General features: G+C 44.2%; 1 protein-coding gene across 2 annotated transcripts in view; it reads left to right on the forward strand.

Moving 5' to 3' along the window:
• The window catches only part of LOC106576347 (glutamate receptor ionotropic, kainate 5), a 96,390-nt gene that overhangs the window by 71,838 nt on the left and 6,678 nt on the right, over positions 1-17,874 (forward strand). For both annotated transcript variants that reach the window (XM_045700561.2, XM_082961040.1), the window contains exons 6-13: positions 2,920-3,098; positions 3,870-3,923; positions 12,638-12,796; positions 13,124-13,276; positions 14,367-14,471; positions 15,041-15,148; positions 16,267-16,470; positions 17,707-17,820. In XM_045700561.2, the coding sequence (XP_045556517.2) occupies positions 2,920-3,098; positions 3,870-3,923; positions 12,638-12,796; positions 13,124-13,276; positions 14,367-14,471; positions 15,041-15,148; positions 16,267-16,470; positions 17,707-17,820 (1,076 nt within the window). The remainder of the gene's footprint in view (positions 1-2,919; positions 3,099-3,869; positions 3,924-12,637; positions 12,797-13,123; positions 13,277-14,366; positions 14,472-15,040; positions 15,149-16,266; positions 16,471-17,706; positions 17,821-17,874) is intronic.

Below are 17,874 nucleotides of genomic sequence, written 5' to 3' on the forward strand. Positions count from 1 at the left end.
ACTGTGTGCACATGGATGTAGATGTAATTGTGTGTTTGTTTAAATTATTATAACTTTTTTTTAACGTTTTACTGCTTTTTCTCCCCATTTGGTAGTTATAGTCTTGTCCCATCGCTGCAACTCCCGTATGGACTCGGGAGAGGCGAAGGTCGAGAGCCATGCGTCCTTCCGAAACACGACCCTGCCAAGCCACACTGCTTCTTGACACAATGCCCATTTAACCCGGAAGCCAGCCGCACCAATGTGTCGGAGGAAACACCGTACAGCTGTCAACCGAAGTCAGCCTGCATGCACCCGGATGCCACAAGGAGTTGCTAGAGCACGATGGGACAAGGAAATCCCAGCCGGCCAAACCCTTCCCTAACCCGGATGACGCTGGGCCAATTGTACGCCGCCTCATGGGTCTTCCGGTCGCGACACAGCCCGGGATCGAACCCGGATCTGTAGTGACGTCTCTAGCACTGCGATGCAGTGCCTTAGACCGCTGCGCCACTCGGGAGGCCCTGTGTGTGTGCCTTTGTGTGTTCCTTTGTGTGTGTGTGTGTGTGTGTGTGTGTGTGTGTGTGTGTGTGTGTGTGTGTGTGTGTGTGTGTGTGTGTGTGTGTGTGTGTGTGTGTGTGTGTGTGTGTGTGTGTGTGTGGGTGTTTGTGCAACTCACACACCCTGTGCGAGCTCACGGCATCTTGGCACGTTCACACTGTCTGCGCGATTATGACTGTCCCCTGCTGTTAGACACTCATTCTAACAGGCTACTCTTAAAGTTCACTAAACTGTACATACAAACAACACAACTCGTGGTCCATACAATCACACTCCAACAGTATCTACTTCTTACTCATCCTCCAGCACTTGGCCAGACAGTCAACCACCTGTCAGGCTCCTGATACAATATAAAGACTGAGCTCTAACAATTGTACGTTGCTCTATCAGACTATTGATTTAATGATTGATGCACAGTAATTATTCCAAAGAGCTGTAATCCTGTTTCAGTCTCAGAAAATGAAGAGCTCCTCTCCTCTTCATAGACTTGTCACTTTGAACATGAGACCCTTTGAAATACATCAGAAACTGTACACCGATATGATCAGTGATTTTGATGTGATACACAGGCCTACTTCCTTCCTTCCATTTGCTGATGTTTGATGTGAGACTTGTGTCTATTTGATGTGTTTACAAAAAGCTTCTCTATTTGGAAGAGGTTTTAAAAGCAACAGGTACGGTAGTCATGGTGATATAGTGATTGCGGGTGCAGATGAGGCTCTATATTTGCCTGGGAAGTGAGCTTGTCAAGGTTACCGTTACCCACAGACTCTCTGACCCACTTGGCTGTGGGAGCTATTGCTGTGCGGAGCTGCTGGTTGCCATGGCTGCAGAAAAGGTGCTAACAGCCACTCAACAGGCTGACTGCCTGACTCCCTCCACACACACGTACATACAGTCAGTGTGCTGCAGAGAGATAGACGATTAACACACCATGGTTACAACCAACAGGGGTTTTCATATTTTTCCATCTACCTCCGTCGAGTGGCTTTCAGGATAAGTGGACGTTATGTGTGTGTGAGAGGTGGGGCCGCCGTCCATCACATATCAGATGTAGTGATGAGTAATGCAAGGAGACCAAGGTGGTTTTGGTTTTTCTTCTTATAGTGTCCATTCGGTTGCTGCATGGACAAAGATGTTTTATGTTGATTTCCAGGCATTTTCCGTTTTTTTGGGGCTCACTGAAATGTTTTTGGGGAGGTTTCCTTCTCTAGTTATGTATGGGTCACGTCCAGCTATTAATCTAGTGCCATTATGCAGTTTTTATGAGATGGATGAGGTCAGAGGAAGGAGAGGGGAGAGGGAGGTGGTAAAAAGGGATCGAGAGAGAGAAAGCAAGAGCTGGAGAGAGGAATAGAGGGACAGGGGAGAGATTATGAGAAAGGAGATGGAGAGCAAAGAGGAGAAGTGACCAGGATAGGAAAAGAAAGAGAGAGATACAAAAGAGCTAGAGCAAAAGATGGAGAGGTTAGGTTAGTGATAAAGAGAGAGAGGAAGCTAGAGAGAGAGTATTGATTTTTCTCCTCCTTCAAACTAACGTTTTTGGCCTGGTTCAGTGATTATCACACTGCTTACAGGCCTACTCTCTGGCAGGCTCCTGTCCCTCCCTCCCTCCCTCCCTCCCTCCCTCCTGTCCCTCCCTCCCTTCTCTCTCTCCCCTCTGGCTCCCTGTGAAGCTCCCCAGATGCTGGTAGCTCCTTTTATTTACTTATCTAGCAGCGTTTTACTAGAGAATATAGAATTAGAATGGGAATTAGAATTGATATTCTAAACCCCAAGGACCATTCCATAGTGTTTGGCCCAGGGACTAGCTACAGTACTGTATATATGCAGTACAGAATGCTTTGAGGAACGAACGCGTCATGTGTTGATGCATCATGTCGTCACCGGAGACGTCTGATATTGTGAATGCCAATGGGAGAGAAAGAAGTAGACGTTCATTTCGCTTTTCTGTTTGGCTTGTCCCTAGTGGGTCTTGTTGCTATGTACGTGGCTAAGTAATTACCAGGCCGTCCGTAGTGGAGTGGTGGGTCAGTTTTTTCAATTGCTTTCAACCACATCGTCTCTCTCAGAATAGGACACATTTCACAGTGCTATACAATATACATGCAATAGGCAACAATGTCAAATTCTAGATGTTCTATGTCAATGCCACAGTGGTGGGTTAGCACGATATAATTATTGAATCTCCCCAGAACCTAATATATAGGATCTCTTGTTAGAACTACCAATATAGCACACTTTCTATGCATTTTACAATGCCAATCTCCAACATCCCATGTTCGTTTGTGGGATGTTAAATTAAGTCTCAAAATGTCTCTGTTATTCTATCCCTTCTCTTCCCCTTCTCTCCGGCTCTCTCCCGGCTCCGCCCCTCAGGCCTTCTGCGATTGGAGGAGCTAGTGCGGCGCTTCCTGATCTCCAGGGAGACGCTGTCAATCAGGATGCTGGATGACAGCCTGGATCCCACCCCTCTGCTGAAGGAGATACGAGACGACAAGGTGGCCACCATCATCATCGACGCCAACGCCTCCATCTCCTACCTCATCCTCAAAAAGGTCAGGGGTCATGCCTCAATGCTAGGGTGGCTTTTATAGAGTAGCTACACGAGTTGTCGCATGCAGAACACAAACAGATCTGAGATCAGGCTGAGAAGTTGTACCAATTGACTGATTTAGTATCAGGGCCAATGGTATAATAATCTGATCCTAAATATGTGGTCTGGGTCTACTTCTAGCTCAAGAACAATTTGACTGATGATTATTGCTTGCTGGATACAGGACAGTAATGCAGAGAACCCTGTGAAGTTATACAGGGAGCAACAATGGTTCAATTATCTTAAGCAGCTTAAATCGTACTGACAGCATGTCTATTTGACATGTGGTAATCCATATTCAGTGGTGATAATGGGTCCATAGGTGTTATGATGATGTATATTGTACAGCCTGTAGCAACAGCAGTCAGACACAGGAGTGACTCAGAGATTGGCCTTTATATAGAACTGTGTCTGAATGTCTGTCAGTACATGCATTACCACTGCTCTCTGCTTCTCTGCTCTGTCTACTCTCTGCCTTAAGCTTTATTGTGTAAGTTTGACAATTTAACACTGTGGTTATGGTAAGCTCTCTCTTTCCATCCCTCTCTCTCTCATCATACCTCTCTCTCTCTCTCTCTCTCTCTCTCTCTCTCTCTCTCTGCTTCTGTCCTTCTCACCCTCACTCTGTCTCCTACCACTACCCCATCTATCTTCCCCCCTCTTCTCTCTTACTTTCTATCTCGCTCTCCTTCTCTCTGTCTCCCCTCCCTCCTTCGCTTCTCTCTCTCCACAGGCGTCAGAGTTGGGGATGACATCAGCGTTTTACAAGTACATCCTCACCACCATGGTAAGAATGCAACAACGCCTCTTAGCATTCCTGCCATCTTTCCACCTTTCCTCTCCTCCGTGTCCTTCCTTCCGCCTCCTTCCCACTCCCTCTCTTTGTCCCTGGGTATGTGTGAGGGATGGGGCCAGGGGCTTGCCAAGTGGGAGAAACACATCACAACACACAGAGAGAAATACACTACATGACCAAAAGTATATGGACACGTGCTCCCTGAACATCTCATTCCAAAATCATGGGCATTAATATGCAGTTGGTCCCCCCTTTGCTGCTATAACAGCCTCCACTCTTCTGGGAAGGCTTTCCACTAGATGTTGGAACATTGCTGCGGGGACTTGCTTCCATTCAGCCACAAGAGCATTAGTGAAATCGGGCTCTGATGTTGGGCGATTAGGCCTGGCTCGCTGTTGGCGGTCCAATTCATCCCAAAGGTGTTTGATGGGGTTGAGGTCAGGGCTCTGTGCAGGCCAGTCAAGGTCTTCCACACCGATCTCGACAAACCATTTCTGTATGTACCTCGCTTTGTGCACAGAGGCAATGTCATGCTGAAACAGGAAAGGGCCTTCCCCAAACTGTTGCAACAAAGTTGTATGCACAGAATTGTCTAGAATGTCATTGAATGCTGTAGCGTTAAGATTTCCCTTCGCTGGAACTAAGGGGCCTAGCCCGAACCATGAAATCCGGAGCAGCTCTAGTAGGGGAGATATTTAACAAACTGAGTTGTTGGGAAGGTGCCACGTTGAAAGTCACTGAGCTCTTCAGTAAGGCCGTTCTACTGCCAATGTTTGTCTATGGAGATTGCATGGCCGTGTGCCCGATTTTATACACCTGTCAGCAATGGGTGTGGCTGAAATATATATAGTGTATTAAAAAATAGTAGTTTAAATATTTTTTTATATAATTGAGGTTAAAGGAAACATATCTTCAGAAATGATAAGTGATGTAATCTCAACCGTTTATCTTTTCCAGTGATGAAGACATAGATGTCTCATGGCATGGTGGGGTATGCAAAATGGGTACTTTGAGTACCTTTATCTCTTGAATGTTTTGGCATTCAGGTCCAAAAAGTCACATTCTAAGCACTACATGGGCAAATATGTATGGAAGGTTCGTTCAAATCGAAAGGCTGCTGTCAAAAATGGATTGAATTCAACTGGATTTACCCTGAAGACATTTCAAATGTTATGTTCTCAAATGTATATATATATTTTTTACATTATTTATTTCACACCATACAAACATACACAAACAAACAAGTTACAGACGCACACAAAAAACAACTACATCTCCTCTGCCCAGTCCTGCATGCTCACACCTCCATCCCTAGTGCCTGTATTATTGTTTGTCACGTGGCCTTAAATTGTACCAATTCGTTTTTCTCGGTCAGTGCCTTGAACCGCTGCACCACTCGGGAGACCTAAATACAGTATGCAGACAGAAGGCTTAAAAGTTTATATTGTAATACTTCTGACAGACAATTTTCTATCTCCACCTGTAACTTTTGGACTTGATAGCATTCCCAGAAAGCATGGATTATTGAATCATTGTTAGTTTTCCACATGAATTATGTATTTTGTATAATACAATCTATACGTTAGATTAAACTGGATTAATGGTAAATGTTCGTTAACTGTAGTTTTATTAGTTTGCTCTGATGTCCAAAAGATTTCAAATGGAAATTTCATGATATGTAACTTTCAACTTCCATGTATTTGAAACTATCTACATTCGGTCAGTCCAAAATTACTTTTTCATTCTGTCATGGAAATAAATGTATTTCCTGTTACCAAGTCATTTACGGTTTCCATGCCTTTAGTTTTCCATGTGGACCAACTTATTTGTGAATTCTGAAAAGCTATCCAAGGATTGTTCCATAAGGTTGTGTTTTTAGGGAGTGATTTAGGTTCTTGTAGAATACGTTACATTTTATTCCACATTGTTATAGTGTTCTTAACTATGAAGTTGTTAATGTTCTTACCTTAATCCTTTGAAAATAGACATGTAAAAAGATTCTGGGGATGAGCATGTGCATCTTCAATATGTACCCATTGTTCTGCTTTAGTACATTCAACTATATGTTGCAAGTCAAAGCCTTTGGTAGTGATTTGATACAATTCTAAGGCTGGAATGTTAAAACCACCCTCAGGCTTAGGGAGATGTCAAACTTTCCTTTTTATTCTATTACTTTTATTAGCCCATTTAAAGTCTGTTATGACTGAGTATACTTTTTTTAAAGAAGGCATGGAAACTGTCAATTACTTGTTATTAACAGGAAATCTTCAGTGGGTAATTGGTATTACCAAAAATAAATATAAAACTTTGGGAGCCATGCCATTCTAGAGGTTTATTTTGCCTGTAAGATTTATGTGAAAATTATTCTATTGAATTAGATTTGCTTTCATATTGTTGAATAATGGAATAAAATGATCTTTATCCTCTTTAATATATTTGTTGTTTATTGTCTCTTATTAAGCAACGTAAGTATATTTTTTATGGTCCACTTAAAGGATTGCTGTAGATGGTGAGTTATTTTTTATTTTTTCCCATTTGACATTATTTCGCTTTTTTCCATGTCAATTTTAAATACTGAGATTTTTGAGTGTTCTGAAAATATTTTTAGCAAAGGTAGCATTGAGTTTTCAAAATTTGTCAGGTATATCAGGAGATCATCTGCAAATAAGTTTAGTTTATATTCATGTTTACCAATACTGATACCTGTAATGTTTGGGTCCTGTCTAATTATTTCTGCAAGTGGTTCAATTGCCAGTGCAAACAGGAGGGGGGAGAGGGGATATCCCTGTTTTGTGCCCCTTTCTAAAGCAAGTTCATCAGATAATGTATTATTTGTAGAGATTACATTTAAATTTGCCTTTTGTATTACTAAGTCTGTGAATCTTATCGAATGCATGATTTATTAAGTCAGCAACTAAAATAATAGTTCCTTTCTGGATTTGATCTAATATTGCTTAAATTCTATGAAAAACCCACCAGATTTTCCTATGGTGGGATATACAGTACAATGAAATCAATTTGTATTTTTCACCATGTAAGGTACAAGGGAAAATTATGTATTGTTATTTATCAGGATGCCTATATCTCTGTGGTTACTACAGTACGTGGCAGCATAGGCCTCTCCAACTCAGCTCTTCCATAAATGTTCAATTTCTCCTTAAATTTTTTTTTACTCTGCAAGAAAACCACATCTGCTGACAATCTTTTTAAGTGTTCGAGAACCATACGCTTTTACCCCAATCATTCCATGTGATAAGTTAGATTTTGTTGGCCATGTATAGAATCAAAGTTAACCTTAACTGTTTCATCTATCATTGAAGAACCAAGTAAAACATTTTAGCAGACATGACATATGAGGGCAGTAGGCATTCCATAGAATGGAAGGATCATAGTATAAATACAGTACATAGTTATTATACGCTGCTCAAAAAAAATAAAGGGAACACTTAAACAACACAATGTAACTCCAAGTCAATCACACTTCTGTGAAATCAAACTGTCCACTTAGGAAGCAACACTGATTGACAATACATTTCACATGCTGTTGTGCAAATGGAATAGACAACAGGTGGAAATTATAGGCAATTAGCAAGACACCCCCAATAAAGGAGTGGTTCTGCAGGTGGGGACCACAGACCACTTCTCAGTTCCTATGCTTCCTGGCTGATGTTTGGTCACTTTTGAATGCTGGCGGTGCTTTCACTCTAGTGGTAGTATGAGACGGAGTCTACAACCCACACAAGTGGCTCAGGTATTGCAGCTCATCCAGGATGGCACATCAATGCGAGCTGTGGCAAGAAGGTTTGCTGTGTCTGTCAGCGTAGTGTCCAGAGCATGGAGGCGCTACCCGTAGACAGGCCAGTACATCAGGAGACGTGGAGGAGGCTGTAGGAGGGCAACAACCCAGCAGCAGGACCGCTACCGCTACCGCCTTTGTGCAAGGAGGAGCAGGAGGAGCACTGCCAGAGCCCTGCAAAATGACCTCCAGCAGGCCACAAATGTGCATGTGTCTGCTCAAACGGTCAGAAACAGACTCCATGAGGGTGGTATGAGGGCCTGACGTCCACAGGTGGGGGTTGTGCTTACTGCCCAACACCGTGCAGGACGTTTGGCATTTGCCAGAGAACACCAAGATTGGCAAATTCGCCACTGGCGCCCTGTGCTCTTCACAGATGAAAGCAGGTTCACACTGAGCACGTGACAGACATGACAGAGTCTGGAGACGCCGTGGAGAACGTTCTGCTGCCTGCAACATCCTCCAGCATGACCGGTTTGGCGGTGGGTCAGTCATGGTGTGGGGTGGCATTTCTTTGGGGGGCCGCACAGCCCTCCATGTGCTCGCCAGAGGTAGCCTGACTGCCATTAGGTACCGAGATGAGATCCTCAGACCCCTTGTGAGACCATATGCTGGTGCGGTTGGCCCTGGGTTCCTCCTAATGCAAGACAATGCTAGACCTCATGTGGCTGGAGTGTGTCAGCAGTTCCTGCAAGAGGAAGGCATTGATGCTATGGACTGGCCCGCCCGTTCCCCAGACCTGAATCCAATTGAGCACATCTGGGACATCATGTATCGCTCCATCCACCAACGCCACATTGCACCACAGACTGTCCAGGAGTTGGCAGATGCTTTAGTCCAGGTCTGGGAGGAGATCCCTCAGGAGACCATCCGCCACCTCATCAGGAGCATGCCCAGGTGTTGTAGGGAGGTCATACAGGCACGTGGAGGCCACACACACTACTGAGCCTCATTTTGACTTGTTTTAAGGACATTACATCAAAGTTGGATCAGCCTGTAGTGGGGTTTTCCACTTTAATTTTGAGTGTGACTCCAAATCCAGACCTCCATGGGTTGATAAATTGGATTTCCATTGATTATTTTTGTGTGATTTTGTTGTCAGCACATTCAACTATGTAAAGAAAAGATTATTTCATTCATTCAGATCTAGGATGTGTTATTTTAGTGTTCCCTTTATTTTTTTGAGCAGTATATATAGAGTGTGTGGGCTGAGCAGATATTTAACAAAACACACACAAAAACATGAAGCAAAGTACTTATGGCTCTATGCCTTTTAGGGCTTTTTAGCTCTGACACCTGTCCTAATGTACCAGAACAAACTGTGGATAATACATTATACATACATTTGAAGAAAGACTGCCACTTAAGTACTGTGGTTGGTTTGTATTACCTTATAAATGAAATGTAAGTATAGTGGCTGGTGGTGTCTACTTAGGGTGAGTGGGTCCTCTGAGAGACTGAAATGGAGGCCCCAGGCACACCTCAGAGAAGTGTCTGATGCCCTCCCAGTCACCCCCTCCCAATCTCCCTGATATAGCCCTTCTCCTTTTCTCACTAATAACCACCATTAAATCTTAAAACAAGGAATAATAATGATAATAATGATTCAATAACCTTTTCTAATCTGTCCAGAACTCTTATTAATTTTACAACGAGTTTACAAGTCATAAGGGTAGGGTAGCCTAGTGGTTAGAGCGTTGGGCTAGTAACTGAAAGGTTGCAAGTTGAAATCCCCAAGCTGACAAGGTACAAATCTGTCATTCTGCCTCTGAACAGGGCAGTTAACCCACTGTTCCTAGGCCGTCATTGAAAATAAGAATTTGTTCTTAACTGACTTGCCTAGTTAAATAAAGGTAAAATAAATACAATTACATTGTATTATAATTAAGTCCTTCCTTCTCTCTCTCAGATCCATCCCTCTCCACCTCCCCCTCCCTGTTCTCACCCCTTTACCACACCCCACCTCCATTTTTGCTCCTCCTTGCCCCCACAAGCCAAGCTTGTCCCCACCTCCCCTCATTGTCCTCCCTTACCCACCCAGGCCAAGCTTGTCCCCACCTCCCCTCCTTGTCCTCCCTTACCCACCCAGGCCAAGCTTGTCCCCACCTCCCCTCCTTGTCCTCCCTTACCCACCCAGGCCAAGTTTATCCCAACCTCTGTCTCCCGCTTCTTCTCAAACACATTTACACCCTTCTATACATGTACTGTAAATACTCATCCATTCTCCTTCATTCACATACAACCTATACCCTATGCCTCCATGCACCCATGTTCTCCCGCCCTCCTACACATATTCATATTCACCCTCCTTCACTCTCCCATTCATATGCACAGACACATACCCACACATACACCCACTCACACCCTCTTGCCCACACAAACACACATCTATAGAACAATTATTTACAATTGTTGACTTACATACTATATTTTCTCTTTTATATTGTATTTTCAGTGTTCATGTATCTAATTGGCATTGGCTAATTCAATTGTTACTTCCTAGAGAAGAACAGTTAATTGGGGACAATAGATTCTAGATTGTATTGGAGGGAGGGGGAAGGAATATTGTCTGAATTTACAATAAGTTGGTCTGGGGCATCTCTGTTTGTAGCCTAGTATGCTTATCTGTTTTTTCCTGCTTCTGCCTCTTCTCAGGGAGCCTGTTCAGGGCTTCCTCAGTGCTTGTGAACTCCATTCTCTGTGTTCCCTTCCATACCCACAGTACTGCCGGGAATCAGAGTTGAGACTTGATTCCTTTTTCCTCCTGTGACTGTCTGATCGGAATTAATTGCTTGTGTTTGTTTCTCAGTCTAGAAGAATCAAATCAAATCAAGTTTATTTGTCACGTGCGCCGAATACAACAGCTGTAGACCTTACAGTGAAATGCTTACTTACAGGCTCTAACCAATAGTGCGAAAAAAGGTATGTGTGTATGTGTGTAGGTAAGTAAAGAGTAAAAAGACATTTGAAAATAAGAGCAGCAAGGCTATATACAGACACCGGTTAGTCAGGCTTATTGAGGTAGTATGTACATGTAGGTATGGTTAAAGTGACTATGCATATATGATGAACAGAGAGTAGCAGTAGCGTAAAAAGAGGGGTTGGCGGGTGGTGGGACACAATGCAGATAGCCCGGTTAGCCAATGTGCGGGAGCACTGGTTGGTCGGGACAATTGATGTAGTATGTACATGAATGTATAGTTAAAGTGACTATGCATATAAGATAAACAGAGAGTAGCAGGGGAGGGGCAGGGCACACAATGCAAATAGTCCGGGTAACCATTTGGTTCCCTCTTCAGGAGTCTTTTGGCTTGATGGTAAAAACTGTTGAGAAGCCTTTTTGTCCTAGAATTGGCGCTCCGGTACCGCTTGCCATGCGGTAGTAGAGAGAACAGTCTATGACTGGGGTGGTTGGGGTCTTTGACAATTTTCAGAGCCTTCCTCTGACACCGCCTGGTGTAGAGGTCCTGGGTGGCAGGCAGCTTTGCCCCAGTGATGTACTGGGCCGCACGCACTACCCTCTAAGGTGCCTTGCGGTCGGAGGCCGAGCAATTGCCGTACCAGGCAGTGATGCAACCGGTCAGGATGCTCTCGATGTTGCAGCTGTAGAACCTTTGGAGGATCTCAGGACCCATGCCAAATCTTTTTAGTTTCCTGAGGGGGAATAGGCTTTGTCGTGCCATCTTCACGACTGTCTTGGTGTGTTTGGACCATTCTAATTTGTTGCTGATGTGGACACCAAGGAATTTGAAGCTCTCAACCTGGAGACAGGTCCTGGACGAATCAAATGGACTGACCGTGGACCTTGATCTCTTTATAACCCTGTGTGGTCTGATAGTTCCACAGATTAAAGATTACCAAGTGAGGGTATTTTGCATTCTTCTGCTTCACGCCGATCCGATGTCTTCGCTCCAGATCCTCCGGTAATAAGTCCACACTAAGCTCCTCCAATATCAGCTTGATCACATAGCTGGAAAGGTCTGCTTTTTTCTTGTCTTCTGGTAGGGACAATATTCTTGTATTATTTTGTCTCGATCTGTTTTCTAGCTGATCCAGTTCATCTTCTGAAGTTTGCGCCTTTGTTTCCAGAAGGCCAATTTTATTGTTTCATCCACGTGCCCGTCCTGTATATGCATAGCTTACATGATAGAATCTACTTTTTTAACAACAGATTGTAACAGTTGTTTGTTTTGGTGAGCACTGGATATCCTTCAGCTGTTCGTTGCTCTCATTTGCATCTCCAAGTTGTTCTTTGTCTTTTCCTCTAAGGGAAGCCATGGCTTGTTGGGTTTGAGTCTCAGTGTAACGACTGTCGTAGCGAGGGGACCAAAGCGCAGCGTATTGAGTGCTCATGATGAAATTTATTTTAACACAGAACACTAAAGAAAATAACAAAAGTGAAAACGATCAGCTCACAGTTCTGTCAGGTACATAGACTAAACAGAATACAACTACCCACAAACACAAGTGGAAAAAAACCCTACTTAAGTATGATCTCCAATTAGAGACAACGAGGACCAGCTGCCTATAAGTGAGATCATCCCAAAAAACAACAACATAGAAATAGAAAACTAGAACTAAACATAGATATAGAAAAACACAAAACCCCCTGTCATGCCCTGACCTACTCTACCATAGAAAATAACATCTTACTATGGTCAGGGCGTGACACTCAGCTTTGTTCTACTCACAGATTGGTTCGCTGTTGTGTATAACTGACCGTTCACTCTCTCCCAGCTGCTTGGGGATATATTGATCTATCGATTTTAAAGGCTTAATGTAAACTATGTTCTCTGACCTCTACATATATTCACAGTTTTGACAGTACAAAACAGAGCTAGAGAGTTTCGGTTTCTGAGATTTCATACACGTCACTCACCCAACATATCATCTCCTCACCCTCTCCCAGGACTTCCCCCTGCTGAGGCTGGATGACATAGTCGATGACCAGTCCAACATCATAGGGTTCTCCATGTTCAACATCACCCATCCGTTCTACCTGGAGTTCATCAGGAGTCTCAACCTGTCCTGGAGGGAGGGCTGTGATCTCATCTACCCCGGGCCTGCGGTATGTTCTACCAGGGTGTTACATTCACACATCCCTGTGTCAGCTGGTGCATACCTTTGTATTAACTGAGAAATTGTATGGTAACAAGTGTTACTTCCTGGTGTGTAGGTATCAAATGGTCCATATGGATGCTTGTCTCATTGAATCACCAAATACAGACACCAGAATTGAATAAAGTCATTACTATGTTATGAACCATGTTACCCCTTCGTCCCTCCTGCAATTTCTTACCCACCACCCCTCTTCTCCTCCCTCCTGCAACTCTCTTCTCCTCCTTCTGCCCATTTCTCCTCTCTTTCCCCCGTGCACCTCCTTCTCCCCCTCCAGTTGTCGTCAGCGTTGATGTTTGACGCGGTGCACGTTGTGGTGGGGGCGGTGAGGGAGCTCAACAGGAGTCAGGAGATTGGAGTCAAACCTCTCAGCTGCACCTCTCCTCAGATCTGGCAACACGGCACCAGCCTCATGAACTACCTACGCATGGTCAGTACACACACAAACACGCAGGCACACACACAGGCACATGAACACACACAAGAACACACACACTTCACTTTCATTTTGAGTCTTCATTTGACAAAGAAGATAGTTGTTTCTTCTCATACCAATATATCTGCCATTTAGATACCAATGGCAGCCCCATTAAACAAGTCACCAGAAACTACAGCATATCAGTCCGTCACATTCCTGTCCTGCCCACCATGTCGTTGTGTTGGGTCACACTCCTGTCCTGCCCACCATGTCGTTGTGTTGGGTCACACTCCTGTCCTGCCCACCATGTCGTTGTGTTGGGTCACACTCCTGTCCTGCCCACCATGTCGTTGTGTTGGGTCACACTCCTGTCCTGCCCACCATGTCGTTGTGTTGGGTCACACTCCTGTCCTGCCCACCATGTCGTTGTGTTGGGGTCCAGTGTTGATTGTAATAGGTGGTTGTGTCACTCTTCTCTTGTCTGTCTGTCTGTCTGTCTGTCTGTCTGTCTGTCTGTCTGTCTGTCTGTCTGTCTGTCTGTCTGTCTGTCTGTCTGTCTGTCTGTCTGTCTGTCTGTCTGTCTGTCTGTCTGTCTGTCTGTCTGTCTGTCTGTCTGTCTGTCTGTCTGTCTGTCTGTTCCTTCCTTCCTTCCGGCTCTCTTCCTCCCTTGTTATTCTTTGTTATTTGACGAGGCTGGTTGTCTGTGTGCTCATTGACGAGCTATCCTCATGGCTGCCTGTGCTCCATCTCTCTTTGTCTCCTCGGTACAGGCCTATCTGTCTCTGTTATCAAACCACTGGGTGTGTTCCATCTTCACCACCACTCCATTCATCTTAGCTCTATCAAGCTCTGTCAGCACTGTCACACTGTGTACTAGATATGTGTAGTGTAAGTATATTGTTCTCTCTCTTTGTCTCTCTGTATCGCTGTCGCCCTCTCTCTGTCTTTCTCTCGTGTACCTCTTTCTCTTTCTCTCTCAATTCATTAAATTCCATTCAATTCAAATTAGCTTAATTGGCTTCATAAATAATATTTCTCTCTCTCTGTCTCACTCTGTCTCTCTCTCTGTCTCTCTCTGTCTCTCTGTCTCTGTCTCTGTCAGGTGGAGTATGATGGTCTGACAGGCCATGTGGAGTTCAACAGTAAAGGACAGAGGACCAACTACACCCTGAGGATTCTGGAGAAACACCGCAGGGGTCACAGAGAGGTCAGAGGGCACTGGGATTATAGAGAAACAGAGTTTGACACAAAATGGCTTTTGTGTTGACAGTAATCCTCCATAACAGTGACATTCTAGCCACATAATTAGAATTGGTTATACTATGGAAGTGCTTTGTGATTAGCTAGCTACAGTATGTACTTAGCTATAACACCAGCTGAGGACTAAAGGCTAAATAGAACATCAAAATCAATGGTTGTTTTTTGGGTTGACATTTGTGATACGAGACTCCAAGGGGATCTCCAAAAATGTAGCACTCGTATTCTAATTAGATGGTTTTCCATCTGAACGTGAAGGTCTTTAACGTTGTACATTTTGAACACAGTGAGGGTGCTGACATCTATCTACAACGCTCCTAGAAATATAGGTCTTTAGAAGAAAATGATAATTCAGAGTTATCTTCATATAGTTTATCAAAGTGCCTTGGGCTTGTCCTCTGGATTCTAGTTCCTTCTTGTTTTACACTGTCACATGATTTACTGTACCTCCTGTATAATCACACACATCCTGCAATTATTATATCTCTCTCTCTCTCTCTCTCTCTCTCTCTCTCTCAGATTGGTATCTGGTACTCCAATAACACACTGGCTATGAACGCCACCAGTCTGGACATCAACGTTTCGGAGACACTGGCCAACAAGACCCTCATCGTCACCACCATATTGGTGAGGTCAAACCCTTTATTATGACAACCATATTGGTTAGGTCAAACCCTTTATTATGACAACCATATTGTTGAGGTCAAACCCTTTATTGTAACCACCATACTGGTGAGGTCAAAACATTTATTGTAACCACCATACTGGTGAGGTCAAAACATTTATTATGACCACCATACTGGTTGGGTCAAAACCTTTATTATGACCACCATACTGGTGAGGTCAAAACCTTTATTATGACCACCATACTGGTGAGGTCAAAACCTTTATTATGACCACCATACTGGTGAGGTCAAAACCTTTATTATGACCACCATACTGGTGAGGTCAAAACCTTTATTATGACCACCATATACTGAGTGTACAAAACATTAGGAATGCTCTTTCCATGACATAGACTGACCAGGTGAATCCACTTTTTAAACCATGAGACAATTGAGACAGGTCTTACCTGTGGGTCAGTTGGTAGAGCATGGTGTTTGCAATGCCAGCATGGTGTGTGCAATGCTAGGGTTGTGGGTTCGATTTCCATGGGGGGCTAGAACAAAAAAAACAAAAAATGCATTAAATGACATGTATGCATTCACTACTGTAAGTCGCTCTGGATAAGAGCGTCTGCTAAATGACTAAAATGTAAATGTAAAAATGAGACATGAAATGTGTATGTGTCCCATTCAGAGGTGAATGGGCAAGACAAAAGATTTAAGTGCCTTTGAACGGGGTATGACGGTAGGAGCCAGGCGCACCAGTATGAGTTTGTCAAGAACTGCAACGCTGCTGGTTTTTCACGTTCAACAGTTTCCCATGTGTATCAAGAATGGTCCACCACCCAAAGGACATCCAGCCAACTTGACACAACTGTGGGAACCATTGGAGTCAACATGGCCAGAATCCCTGTGGAATGCTTTCGACACCTTGTAGAGTCTAAGCCCCGACAAAATGGAGGCTGTTCTGAAGGCAAAAGGGGGTGCAACTTAATATTAGAAAAGTGTTCTTAATGTTTTGTTCACTCAGTGTATATCCTAAGGTCATTTTAGTAAATCATATCAGTCTCCTACACATAGTAATGCCAGAGTTGACATGCATCCCTCTGTCCCCTCCCTATCCCCTTCCTCTCTGTGCAGGAGAGCCCCTATGTGATGCGTAAGGGGAACTACCAGGAGTACCAGGGGAATGACCAGTACGAGGGCTTCTGTGTGGACATGTTGAGAGAGCTGGCAGACATCTTGAAGTGCTCCTTCAGAATTAAACTGGTTGATGATGGGCTGTATGGAGCGCCTGAACCCAACGGGTCCTGGACCGGCATGGTGGGAGAGCTCATCAACAGGGTGAACACACACACACACACACACACACACACACACACACACACACACACACACACACACACACACACACACACACACACACACACACACACACACACACACACACACACACACACACACACACACACACACACACACACACACACACACACACAGTCTTGTACTACTAACAATTCAGTCCCATTCGAAATCTTATTTTCCCTAACCCCTAAACCTAACCGGTACCCTGACCTTAAACCTAACCCTAAGTCTAGCTCCTAACCCTAAAACTAACCCTATCTCCTAACCCTAAACCTACGGTAATTCTAACCCTAACACTAATTCTAACCTTAACCCTAAACCCCCTAAAAATAACATTTGACCTTGTGGGGACTAACAAAATGTCCCCAGTTGGTCAAACTTTTTTGTTTTACCATTCTTGAATAGTTAAACACACACACACACACACACACACACACACACACACACACACACACACACACACACACACACACACACAGACACACACACACACACACACACACACACACACACACACACACACACACACACACACACACACACACACACACACACACACCACACACGCACACACACACACACACACACACACACACACAATAATAATAAGAGACTGTGTGCTTAATTAGATCACAGCATACTTCAATTACCACAGTGTGGTCCCCATGTGCCTCTTGCCATGGTGCTGCCCTGCTCCCTACTCTCTCTGCCCTCTCTGCTCTCCTGACTGATCAAACCAGACTAATCCCATGTTCATCAATTAGGCTTTAATTTGACTGTCTGACAGGAGGTTCCATAGATGGAACAGCCAGCCAACAGTTCTGCTGCAGTGGATCTCTGTTTCTATTGTCTCTCTGAAAACTATTTTTTTTCTCTCCGTGTACGTGTCACTCTGTCTTTCTCCCTCTGAGAGGTGGAGGGAACGCCATTGGCTCATAGGTGCATCTCCAAACCAGGGGTCTCTGACTCTGAGTGACCGAAGTGTTGATTTGTTGTCATCTATTTCTGACTCTCTCTCTCTCTCTCTCTCTCTCTCTCTCTCTCTCTCTCTCTCTCTCTCTCTCTCTCTCTTCTCTCTCTCTCTCTCTCTCTCTCTCTCTCTCTCTCGCTCTCTCTCTCGCTCTCTCTCTCTCTCTCTCTCTCTCTCTCTCTCTCTCTCTCTCGCTCTCTCTCTCTCTCTCTCTCTCTCTCTCGCTCTCTCTCACACACACACAGAAAGCAGACTTGGCAGTAGCAGGCTTTACCATCACGTCTGAGAGAGAGAAAGTCATAGACTTCTCCAAGCCCTTCATGACGCTAGGAATCAGCATCTTGTACAGAGTCCACCTGGTAAGACAGACACACCAGAGCAGTTGGGTGTATTGGATTTCCCTAACTGCTGTT

This window comes from Salmo salar, chromosome 02 (genome assembly GCF_965601325.2).
Source record: "Salmo salar chromosome 02, fSalSal1, whole genome shotgun sequence".
NCBI classification, from domain to species: domain Eukaryota; kingdom Metazoa; phylum Chordata; class Actinopteri; order Salmoniformes; family Salmonidae; genus Salmo; species Salmo salar.